We start from the raw sequence: 13,531 nt of genomic DNA on the forward strand, positions 1-13,531 counted from the left end.
TCACAATCAGCGTTGTTTCCGAAACAAAGCACAGTGTCAAAAGCAGAAGCGAATTGCCGTCAGAGTTCCACTTTTTGACCCCATTTAACCCCTGAATATCCAGTATCACTGGAACTCCCGTCCTAGTTAGAGAAAACGAGCATTCTGAGGCCCTCGATATTGTTATTGTATTAGTGATGATATCTTAAAAAACAACTTAAACAACTCAGAACCTCTAGCGAACCCTCGCATCCTCAGCCTTTAATTTCAAGAGCCTTTATGTTGAGCTGTAAAATTGTATTGTCTTTCGGCACTGACTTCTGCGCACATACTGTCATAACTTGGTGCTTTTCAGCCAGGTATGTCCCATTTGCCCTCCATCACTTCAGGCGCATTTCATCAGTAATAGTATAAAAGATTCTATCCCGTTAGTATATTGCACCAAAGTAAATACAATAAGCATGATGTCTTTGGTCGGAAGGGATGAATGAAATGGAACCAATGTGGCACTTGAACAAGAAGCAGGACATCCCTCCATATTGTAGAAATTGGCCTTGGAGGGCCATTGAGTTGCCATCGATGAGTCTTTATCTTCTTTGAATATCAATCATGGTTCCACATATCAAAATAATCTACGATGAGCCCGGTCTTCTAAAGAAATCAAGTTAAAACAGATTGACATTTGCCGACGCCTAGTTGACTTAGCCATTCATTTCTGACAAGGATATTCATAGGCTAATGCAGGTTCAGTAATAGCAGCCAAAATCCAGACGTGCCAGCATCCCGGACTACAAAGCAAAAAAGTTCAGAGCACTTTCTTCGGCGGGAAAAGTTGATGAAATTTAAGACCTTTCAAGTAATAGCTCAAATTTCTTTCATGCTGATGAGATAACTGCATAAATTTGAAAAATAATTTTTCTCCTTCGGAGTTTCGTTGATTTGAGCCACACAAGGAAGCTTGGCAAAGTCACCAATTTTCTTCAAACTTAGAGGTGTACAAGGCGATGTAAAGATGGCCTCACGACTAACTAATAAACTTCTTCTTGGCAAGAATCTGTAAGCTTGTGAGTCACTTTCCTATTCAATGTACTTGAATAGGAAGAAGGAAATATTGGAAATTAATGTATGTATATGTCAAACCATACCTTTTTGTAAGAAAATTGTAGAAAAGACTCATAGGTATGCTTTGCAATAAGATGCATCAGGCAGATAATTGGCGCATTTAAAATTCACACCGCTCGAAAATTTTAAATGGGGGGGTTTTCACAAATCCTAAGTCTTAGTATCTAACGCTCTAAGATATGTTATGCATGCAAAGTTATAACATAAGACGCATAAATTGAGATAGGTCGTGTAGCTTATAACTCAACTCTCATGGATTCCAACACATTTGCTTCATTGAAAATTCGTGTAAGTTTTTGAAGGCTACTGATAGTAATAACCTTGAACACTATAAACGCCTGCTTGCCCTATCAATGAAGGTTTTATAGACAAAAATTAAAATCAAGGAAGCTCTTTCTGAAAAATCTCATTGGAATTCGTTGCTGCCACGCTCCGAGAGAAGACGCAATCAGTCGTGAAGAGTATCTCATCATAGCACAGCTGGGAAGACTGAGATCAGTAAAACAGATCAGGACGAAGAAGAACGGATATGTAGACCATCACAGATTGATATTTCTTTGGACTGGCCCGAACTATGGTATAAAGTATACAACATTTTACAAAAATTCGATTAGGGAAAACCCAAAAATTAATGGAAAGGGTCTATATGATTTAGGTCCAGTTGGCAATTTTATTAACAATAACAGCATAAGACTTTTAATTTAACTAAAAAAAAAAAACATTATAAAAAACTACTTTCTTTTTTGGCACAATTTTTTCAGTTTGTGCGGTAGGTCTAGAACATTTATTCTTTTTACCGAAATTGCTGAAAAGAATGCAAAATGTCCTATCAAATAAAATAAACAATCCAATCTATTTTCTTATTCCAAAATCGTAAATTCTCTCTCTCTCCAATTCTACCTAAAGCGAGGTATTTTTATGTATTCCACACATCCTATCCACGTTACTTCTTTCTTCTTTATCTCGACTAGTCGAAATAGATGAAGGAGCCGTCACAGTTCGAGATGTTAGAGAAATATTTCTTGTGATAGAGAAAAAAGTGGAAAAGGATTCTAAAATTACTCTCGAAACCAAAAAATTGTATTAAAGGGTATCCGGTCAGTCCTCCATTCCTCCAGTGTTTATCCAGTCGGGAATTTCAATAATCGCAAGAATTCAGTGGCAGAAACCAAACTGAATAAAAATATTTTTTAATTTCCAAACATATTCAATCCTCATATCATACATCATTTATTGCGATACCTTCGACCCTGTCCTTCTTACACCAACAATCAATAAATTCAAATTAATTCAGTATTTTTTCATGCACCTATCCATGTGAATCTCATCAATATTCACCGCCAATATCGTAACAAAATATTCTTGTTCGGAATCTGCTTTGTTGAAATTCATTTCCAATATCGTATTCATGTATGTATGATTGCACAAGGCATCTACAGCAAAATATTGGTGAAAGGATATCAAGTCTGAGATTGGCCGTTTAACCCTTTTACATAGACGCTTCAAATGGATATAACAGGGAGACCTCGTTGTGATGAATATAAGAGTAAATGTGCATCTGCAGCAATCAAACTGTAAATAAAATGTTCTCTGCACTTTTGAGACTTGATCAAAACCACTCAATCGCCCCTCGCATCCTTATCCACGCATCGAGTGCACAAATCTATCTTAGCATCTACCAGTTAATTTGTAATTTGACCAATGCACGTCACTGCAAATGTGCATACATCCATTAACAATGAAATCAAAAGTGAATAAACACCCATCAATATTCTCACCGAATTTCGTACGTTACACACGTCTTGATTGATGCAATTTTTAGGATTTTTTCTTCGCTTTTTTCGGCGGATTCTCAGTTTATCTTTTAACATGAAATCATTTACAATTGCATTGTATTAGCACACTAACTGTCTGCTGAATTTTACTTTTAAAATGTACGACATACTGCCCACTTAATAAATATTGTACAATTAAGTATGTCATAAATTCAAAAGGACATCAGCAAGCTAAATATGTCCGGGCATGGACACAAAAAGTCAAATTCGTGACACAAAATTCTTGCATGGGAATTTTTTAAGAAACAGATACATGGATGTATCTATACTGCAGGCATACGAGTGCGAATGCCTGTGTTCTCTTAAATTCTGAGATGCTTCAAGTTCATGTATTAGAAATTGTTTAAGAAGAAAACTAATGAAAATATTTTAAGTGTTAAAGGACATGTGGTCGCAGTATGAATTCATTTTCTTTTCATTGGGGTTAAGTGGTTTTGAAGTGGACAGGAGGACACCCTCTTGAAATTCAAAGCGAAACGAAATGACACTGAAATTACAATGAGTTTTTGCTCGAAAATATGTCGCATTGAGCAGACAGTGGTGTTTGTTTTAAATTTCATTGTATACTATGTGCGTCTTTATGCTTTAGTTATCCATTTAGTGATTTTGTAAACTTATCAACGAAAAAACGTACGTTGTTGGAGTAATGGCTTTCATTATTTTTTCCTCTGTATTAGAGCAACAACTTAAATTAAACCCACAAATATTCTAAATTGATTACACCTTGGCCAATAAACAATTCAAGTATTTCGAAATAGGCAACTCTTTACGATTCGCAGTAGTGATGAAAACAACAAGTTGCCTTACAACCAACCATGCGAAAGCCCAACTGTGAGCAATTAGATCAATATGAAATTTTTCGAAATTCAACCTTTCTTGACATTATATATGTTTACATAAAGCTGCTTAGAGAAATTAATTAGGCAGCAATTTACTTTCTGTTTAGATAATGTTTATGGGTAATATGCATTTGTCTTTCTACAAAACGCATCTTTATTATTATGCGTATTATATCATAGAATTATTCCGTTGCAATCAATCAATCAATGAATCTGATGTATGTATACGACTTCTAAGCTTCAAAATACTCGCATTCCGATGTTCCCTCAAATAAAGTTATTCTTTACTAGTCTTCATTGCATTGTGGAATATACGACATCCTCGTAGTTTCTTCATTCTTACTGTTATTTATTTCCCCATTTTATTTTCAATGAGACTGTGCTTCAGTTTCACTAGGTTCATACTTCACGCCGAAAGTGCGAACCTATAGCAGCGAGCCAAGTACGAAGGCGAACACAATGGTCCTTGATGACCGCCATTTGAGCCTGGAGCACAAGAAGCCGACACTCAACCATTATTTATATTATATTATTTTATTTTAGAAATGTATCACAAACTCATCTTAACTCCATTCTAATAATGAACCTTAAACTTAACCATACTGGAAAGTTTGGTGGAAATCCTACCATTATAAGCAAAACTATTAAAGGCCCTTTCGAGTAAAATTACTGCGCTTCTAGTCATAAAATCACAGCATCGTATTGAAGTGAGAGGTGGATGACGCCAAAATGTTCTTTTATAAAAAATGCACAAAACCTTACACGTCTGAAGCGCCGAGCTTCCATTTTCCAGTTTGTTTCAAGAGGCATTTCATTTATATTCGTGGCTAAAAATAAACACATCTATAATACAGCTTCCCATCGGTCAAATTTTCAAACGAAATTCTCAGTTCTCTTGTGCAATTTCATAATTCTCGAATTTGGTTGGGAAAATTAGAAATTTGGTAGTGATAATTTCTTGAGAAAATTGAGAATTGTATTCGAAAATTGTAAATTCTGTTGGGAAAATAGCGAATTTGAAAATGAAAATGGTGCTGCCCTCATTGAGCTTTAAGCTGATAATTCTGTCTCCAAAGTTCCTTTCAAATCAATCGCTATCTCCAAGTGCTCTCCATTTTTTCCTTTTGAAATTTAATGATCTTTCAGGAAAAAAAATTTTCACTTAACAAACCAAAATTATTTCTATAATTCAATAAGGTTGACCTAATACAAACAAAGCTGTTTAATTAGGTTTAGATAGCTCATTTCAACCACTTTATTTGTATTGTACTCACAGAAGGCGAATTTGTTTTCAGGGCATTACCCCAAAAATATGAAGACTCCTAGAAGTGTTGATAAATGAATAATGAATAAATTTTTATAACAATAAACTACTAATATTTTCGAATGTTTATGATAGTCGTCATTACGGTAAAGACATTTGCTGCAACTGATATTCAGGTTTAGTTTAGTGTGTGGACAGCTCTCAGTAGTTACCTGAAAAAAAGCGGAAGCTCCAAGCTTCGCCGCCAAGCAACTGGTGAACCAGGACAGTTAATGATCGTCGAAGCTTATGATAGTCAGCTATAACCGATCATAAGGATAGTGCTATCCTAGAATCAAAGAAAAAGTGACGAAATTTGACGGTGTAGCCACCAGCGCCAAAGTGCAGCTCTACTGAAGTGCTCCTCCAGCGCTTCCAAGCTTTTGTGCGGGCCCGGCTCGGGGCTGTGAGGTCGTATTGGGCACTTCAGCCCCTCTAGCACCACATGCCCTTAGTCCGATGCGCTGTGTGTAATCGGATTTTTTTAAAAACTTCCAAAAACCTTCTTTAAACAAGCTTGTTGTCTGATTTTTTTTAAAGATTTTCGAATCAACGAAGGATGATACTGATATTAACTGGTTTTGCTTCTGTTATAGTTTGCAATCATCTGATGTTTGCGAGCTAATAAAATTAGTACAATCAACACCCAACGACAACTCGTGGTTATCTTGCCACTAGTGCAGAAGTTAAGCAGAGTTTGGCAACTCTCTGGACGGTACCGTTGTTGAATTTCTTCAACTTGCAAGTAGGGTTCTTTGGCTAGCTAGCCAAACAAGATTTTGGCCCAACTAAATCATAAAAAACTCAGGTTTTTACTTTCGCGCTTGTTAGCAACAGCCTTCAAATATCTAAATGATGTGCTACTTAAAAGATATACACATGTTATTAAGGAGAACTGTGAAGTTAAACTAAAATTATCTTTTGTCCCATATTACCAGAGTATTCTGGAAATCAATAAAAATCAGTAGCAGAACTGAGGACAACTGACTCGGATGGGCTTCAATTTTTATTAAGAAGAAAGGGTTGTGAGAGCTAAGGGGTGCATGCCAAAAAAAAGAAAGCGGTCCTGTCTACCATATGTTGATGCCAAAAGATGGGGCAAATTAGCGTTGTACAGTACAGAGAAAAGGTCAGTAACAGTTGCGGAAGAGAGCCTAAATGAATGTTACCAAGGCGGCTGGAAAGTATTAAAAAGATGTAATACTCGACGGGAGAAAGCAAAGAGAGTCTAGAGAGAAGTGTGTTGTGGTAGATGAAATAAAAAAATTTTGAGAATCCGGTACAAATGACGTGGACTTCCCTCTATGAATTAAGGCACTTATCAACGGCGTGAGATGACCGAAGTACATGGTCAACCAATGGTTGATGTGGTGCGGTAGAACGGTAAGTTGGCAAGAGTGGGGTCATCGCTTCTGACAATATGGAAGATGAGAAATCTAGCAACTTTTGTTGGAAATAATGCACAGAAGAAGAGGATACGATAAGCCTCCAGTCAACTTGGAACCCGTTAGAAAGCCTGTCGGAAACAGATCCGATATTCATGTCAAGTTTATTAAGGAGCATCTCACCCAAGGAAGCCGGAAAGGAAAAAACGGCGATCAACTCAGAACATTCCTAGAAAAGGTATAGAGGAAATAAAACGAAGACGTAAACACTAAAGGGGAATAAAAACAAAGTGAATTACAGGATTATTATGGGAAGTTGGCAGTAGAGCCAGCAAAAGTGATGGAAGTGGGGAGAAATTGAGTGGGATTACGGAAATTGCAAATGTAGAACCAACCCGGATTGAAAACACTGCTTGCTAGAGTAGTTTGAGCAAGACAGAAACTTCTCCCAGACATAATGTACGACAATTTACTTTATTTGATAGATATAAATATGGAAGGTATTTTGAGACCTTGATGTAATAAACGGATATTATCGGTAGTTTTCAACAAAAATTTAAAAAGAGACTAATGGATAGCGATAGTACGTGTAGTTCAGAAGCATAGTATGCTTTGAATGGCGGGGACATATTGATTGGCTTTGTTGCGTGAAATGGAAACCTGTGCAGTATGTAGAAACAAAAACCATCCTTGTTCGCGAAAAATATCTTACTCAAGAATTTTCAAAAAATAAATACAATGAAGCCGCCATTGTACGGAGTCAATATGAATGGTGTAGCAGAAACGCTTATGACGACAACAATTTATTTTTCCAGTCTTGGCAACATAAACAGAAGCGTTTACTGTTTAGTTTTTACCGCAACACTCCCCCGTTTATCTTATCTTTTTTACAATTTTCCTATGACCAAAAAAAATTAGGAACTGTCCGTTTATATATATCTCTGATAATCTTTCGTAGAATATGATACATACTTAAAACCTCCCTCTCTTTTTACCTATATCTTTATTATTAATTGTTAATGAAGCAGTTCCTTAATTTCATTATCACGTAAACAAGACGGAGCAAAGGCGGAATAATCAAGAAGAGAAAAACCAGCTTCAATCGTCGATGCCAGGATTCAAACTCAGTATTGCCCATTCATTAATGGACCTACTCCTCCAACTATATATAGCAATGAACATATATTCTAGACTTTCATTTCTTATCAAATTTGAAAATTTCAAATTATAGTAGGCAAAATAACATTTTGATGTGTTGCAAATCACAAAAAATACTTCATTGAGCTAATAAACGATATTTACCACAACAAAGATCATCTTCCGAATCCATCTTATTCCAAAACTGTACCGAATCCTGACAAAAAATGCGAACTTAAACACAATAAATGAGGGCAATAATGCATTCACAACACAAAATATTCCACAGACTTTGTTTTATTCTATAATTTCATTTATTTCATTTTTTGCATCACACAATTTAGTTCCAGTGTACTAAAGTCATTGCTCTCGGCTAAGACTCTTTTTGACGCCTTATATGAAGTCCGTTTTGTAATGTCTAATACTTTCAAATTATTCAATGCGCATTACTTTTGAATGAACGATGTCGATTTTTTTTTTATTTTTTTCCAAAAAGCACAAAGGAAAACCACGAATTAATCCCTGATCGATTAAACCGTCGAAAATCAAAATCGATGGCACACTATCTCGGACAATGCAAGTGGCCAGATAACATTGAAGCAACTGTACTGGCCGACTCGGGCTCATTTGTTGCAAAATAAAAAAAATATTCGAATTATTGTTCACAAATAAATGAAATTTCTTATATAAAATAAGGAACTCAAAGACATTAACGAAAACCAACGACGGTGTTTCAGTACTTATCAAATGAACACAACTGAAATAATGGTTCTGTGCTAAGCAACACAACAAGCAACTCATGCATAGTCACAGGCATATCGAAACAATAATCATACATACAACGCCTCCCGCACATTTGTCCCGCCATACCTGCCTTCCAAGTCAGTCAACAAGCGACACAGGTAACAATTCATTTGCCTGAAGAAGACCAAGTAACCGATAAGCCACGATAACCATAGTCGCATATGTGCCCGATGTGTTCATAGTGCCCCTTGACAACAATAACATGCACACGACTTCCACCCACTATTCTTCGACGAACCTCATAAAGTGACAAAGATTATCATCATTTCGATTATGATAGACATACAGAGAGCGCAATCATAGTCGCATCTCAAGCAACTAACAAATCATTACGGTAGCTCACTGTGTAAGGAGTTCCAGAGGAAGCAACGCTCCACCATCTAAGAAACAAGCCAATATATCTTTTATCGTATTTCAATTCAACTCGCCTCTAAGCACATATAAAGGAACGCATTGCGATCGTTAGATGGAAAGAGTATGGGCCTAAAAAGGAAACCCTGTGGTACGTGACACAGGTAACAATCATACTTATAATTAATGGTGGTGCGACGGCGACGGTCGACAGCTATATGCACTTATATAATTACTGAACAAAAGCTACTGTGCGTGCATGAGTACAATCCTGAAATTCGGCAATAAATCTGGATGGGTCCAAGAGAGTACAGATGAAATATGATTTCCCTCTTCAGCAAGTGGGAAAGATATGGAAGTTTACTGTGTGCAATCAAATTGAATGGAGAAAAAATACATAAACGACCGGAAGACCCGTGGCTTAACTGCTTGGTCGTTGAAGGTACGTCCTAATAACAAATTCAAAAAGAATAACAACAATTGGGATATGGACGATAACTATGGCATCAACGATCAAATTTGGCTTCTGCCATCGTTTCAGAAGCTGAATCAGGTGGAATGGAGAAATTTGTTTATTTTTGTAGCCACTTCGAATAAGCTCCCCTTCTGAAACTGGTGAGGAATGACCTTCGAATTTGCAGCTGGTTGAGGAAGCAAATTATAGCGGATATTCTGCAACGAATCGATTTAGCTGCAGGAATACAATTTCCTCCCGTGCCTTCCGAGTGCAACTATGTATTCTAAATAATTCAGGTGCCTCAAAAGCAGGCCGGAATGCTTGGAGCTCATCGTAAATTTGAATTTATTAGTTCACTGCCTCACCTCCTTTCAATGCAATAGAAAGTATTCTGCATAATAAAATATGCCACACTTCCTTCTGCAACACAGCCCTTCTTCCTTCTTGGGAGTAGTTTACAGTTTCGCACACACTCTATCATTCCGATAGACTACGAATGGCTGGTGCCCATAAAACGCATAGAATGCGTGTTTCTATCTTTGGCCACGATTGGCACTTTAAGAACTAATAAATTCAAGAAAGCCGTTAAAATGAGGAAGTTATTCCAATTGGGAGCTTCTCCATTTGTTTCATTAATATGCGTGCACATCACTCGACCGGGCGCGTGTCTATTTTAAAGTCTAACACCTTCTAACATTTAATTGCTAATAACCAACATAGGACATAACGCAGGAGGAATAACGCATCTGCTTAATGCGCTTTCTTCCCTCTTGTTATTGTTTTCAGACCAGTCATTCCGTTTCCTAGTCCGTACGCCTTGTTTCAGATGGGGCCGAAGATGATGATGGTGATGCGTTTTCTTATTATTCTACAAGACAGAGATGATGACGGAACGATGGGGTCGATGCCACCTAACTTAAACACGGCCCATACTCGCCAAACACAGGGCGACTGCCCGAATCGATTAATCCCACTTTAAATCCTCCATTAATAGAAACAACAATGAGGAAATCAACCAACGGAATTGCCACAATCGACATGAATATCAACAAGTAAATAACGATAACTATTTTCATTTCGATCGTGAGTTTATGATATTCGGAAATTGATTTTCATAACGTGGAGGAGTCCGTGGTGGATGGGCCGGCGAGGAACAACCACAAAACCACGATCGCACGTACGGACTTCTAATAAGGCCGCGAAGTATAAATAATAATGTTTAATGCAAAAACCGATTTACAGCGAGTGCCTTCCCCCTTTAATTGCCCCATACTTGCTGGGGTTGCAGCATGGTTTCTTCTATTTCGACCGAGACCCTGTCAGTGTTTTGCCTCGCTGCGGACAGCTTGTAGTACATAATAGCAATTTGTTGTTCGCTGGCGACAAGCCGCTTAATGTTCAGCAACTCAGATAACAATTGTTCATGCGAGAAATCTACATAAGACAAAAAGTCACAATAAACCGCCAAACAAAACACAGAAAAAATATATTTAAATACTACAGAAATCGCTGACAATGGAATTCCAATCACATAAAATAATTGGCGCCAGTGGTCGCAAACAACCAATAAATTACAGGCAAACCAGTAACTTAGCAAATTCGCTTGGCAGTTATAAGAGGATCGCCGATGGGTTAAAGGGGGTAAGTCAATTAGATGATAGACCGTTTGAAGCTTCCAAGTTGACAAGTTTTCATTCAACTACCCATTTGAATATTCTGAAAACTGTCTGACTTCAAATTCCTCAGCTAGAGGATGAGGGCAGTTACCCTGCTATTTATTAATCCACTTCACTGAACAGTGAAGTATTCTCGTATCTGCATTTTAGCAATGGATAGGCAAAATTACCACACAAAGATAACAGTAGGAATAAAGGCACCATTTGAAATCGATCTGTAACAATTCCGATGTGGTAAGCATAGGCCAAGGGCTTAATCATTCGAATAACTTTGGGGACCTATCTTATGCTGAAATGGATGAGAAAAGACTGTTGACCTTAACTAACCTTAGATATTGAAGGTTAATACTTACTACTTAAGTATTGACTTAGGTTGCCAAATTCCTTCCAAACTTAAGAAAAGCGTCTGGGTAGGCACCTAGAATAAAGAAGCACTACATACTTGCTCTCATTGACGATCAAAAGAGGGATAAAAGGTAAAGATAAAGAATTGTGATCACAATTCAGACGGAGATGTAAAACACCATGCGACAACCACTTCTTCGAAATGTTCCCAGATTTAAGCCGCCTGTGGAGATAACTTAGGTGAATATTTTGTTCAAGGTTGCTTTCTATATATGGTCATTTCGGAAGGAAGTGAAAAGGGAAGGTCAGTGTAGCCAGATTATGTGGCAACATTTTAAGACGTGACCAATAGTTTAAGTCGAAACAAAAACTAATACCTTTAGCATCCCGATGATAATGGAAATGTTCCGGGAAATGATTATGTCGTTAGCTTAGCAAGATCATTCCTTCTATACAAAATCACGGAATGTATGTATAGCTAAGACGTTTTCCATTGAATTTGATTTCATGGAGCGCACATCCCTAATAATATGACGTTTTTTTAAAACTGAAAAGAAAGTGTGGAAACTTCAAATGAAAGCAACTCCCCTTTTCACTGGGTGATTCAAGTGATATCCAGGCCGACGAAGGGTAGAGTCATTAAAGTCAGAATGACATAAATTGACGAATCTTATAAGCCACTCAGAAAGAGACTCCCTTTGAGTTGGGAATACCCAAAATATTCCCTGTTTATCGCAAAAGTCGCGTATATGGGGCAGAAATTAATGAGCTAGAACCCTGCAAACTTCGATTATTTTTCTTGCTGTCGAAACATAGTTCAGACCTCCGATAAGGGTGGACTATAAGTTAGATATTCTGGAGATAACCGAGGTTAAATGGAAAGTACTCCTCTCCCTCTTATGGCACTGCACTATTGCTCTCTGGGAAGTCTAATGGAGGTAAGCACGAATCTGGTGTTGAACTAATGCCCACGGCTGCTGCAAGACGCATCCTCATTACCTGGGAGCCTGTTTCGGAGAAGAGAGTGACTGCAACATTCGGGCACAGAATGAGGAATACTTTAAAAGTACAGCGTTATGCACCAGTGAAGGCTATCGAATCATAGGGGAAGGCCGCTTTCTATGAGCAATTGAATTCAATCCAAAAGGACCTTCCAGAAGGTGACATTGTGATCATGATGCGTGTAATGATTCAAATTACGGAATGACAAAATTTTTGATAAAAATTCGAAAATGCAATTAAATTGGTCATTTGGAATTAATATGTATACGATATTAATGTTTGTTGAAGTGAAGTCGCAATGGCATACTGGAGTTCAGACCTGGGATAATGAAATAAGAACAAAGACTGTATAATCGGAGAAAATAGAAAATGTTGCATGCAATTCAATGAATTTATCTGACGACAATGATGATCCAATAAGGAAACAGATGGTTGGTATAGAACAGAAATTGAAGAAGAACTACTACACTGCTGGCAAAGAGCCTCACAAAGTCAACTCGATTCGTCCGACAGACTAATAGTAGTCCCAGTACCAAACTAAAAAGGATATGTGCATCAGTACATTGCAGCACCAATGCTTCCACGCGGAATGGGGGCTGATTGTTGAACAAAGATTTCAGTGTTCCATTACATTCCATTCCAGGACTCGATGATAGTAGAGACATAATTTGCTAAGACAGAGCTAAGTGGCTAAGCTTGTTTCCTAAAAACGAGCCATAGTCAGGTTATTAGGTTCATAAAGTTACAGTTATAGACTTCTCATCAAGTTCTTAAAAGTTATCGATAGTATGTCCATCGTAATGCGAGCCGGTTGCATTCACGGCACGAGTTAAGGCAAGCAGCGGCTGTGGTGCCTGATATGCTGAGTTCGTGTTTCTGAGCGGAGATTCGTAAATGGGAGACATCTAATGAGTTGAGAACCGAGTAAAAGTCAAACATTCAGGACGGAATAGGCAAAGCAGCATTCAATGTTCACTATCACTTTATCTCGACAAGGAAGAAAGAAAATTAAGTTTTTCAATTAATTGAAGAGATTGTCATTCTACAAATAGGTACACAAAGACACTCCTTAGAAGCTCAGAAAGCAATACCTTTCAGCTTATATTTGCGAAGGCTCGAAATTAGTAAGAAGAAACTCCAGATACCCCGGTTTTGCACGGAGGTCCACCAATTCGACATTCCTAAAAGCTGTCTGGCGTCGTGACCTACGCCCGCCCACTACAATCTGTTGAGCGGGATTTTATCCACAACTAGACGGTCATGGTATTGCTCATAGATTTGGTCATTATGTAGGCT

General features: G+C 37.7%; 1 protein-coding gene across 7 annotated transcripts in view; it reads right to left on the minus strand.

The window, feature by feature from the left end:
* The window catches only part of LOC119651770 (phosphoinositide 3-kinase adapter protein 1), a 113,258-nt gene that overhangs the window by 41,527 nt on the left and 58,200 nt on the right, over positions 1 to 13,531 (minus strand). The window contains exon 1 of one of the 7 annotated variants that reach the window (XM_038055516.1): positions 7,766 to 8,372. The exons of the other annotated variants lie outside the window; for them this stretch is intronic. Coding sequence (XP_037911444.1) covers positions 7,766 to 7,793 — 28 coding nt within the window. The 5' untranslated portion in view covers positions 7,794 to 8,372. Of the gene's footprint in view, positions 1 to 7,765; positions 8,373 to 13,531 lie in introns of those variants that run through there. 7 annotated transcript variants of the gene reach the window in all.

The sequence above is a fragment of the Hermetia illucens genome, chromosome 3 (assembly GCF_905115235.1).
Source record: "Hermetia illucens chromosome 3, iHerIll2.2.curated.20191125, whole genome shotgun sequence".
NCBI lineage: Eukaryota > Metazoa > Arthropoda > Insecta > Diptera > Stratiomyidae > Hermetia > Hermetia illucens.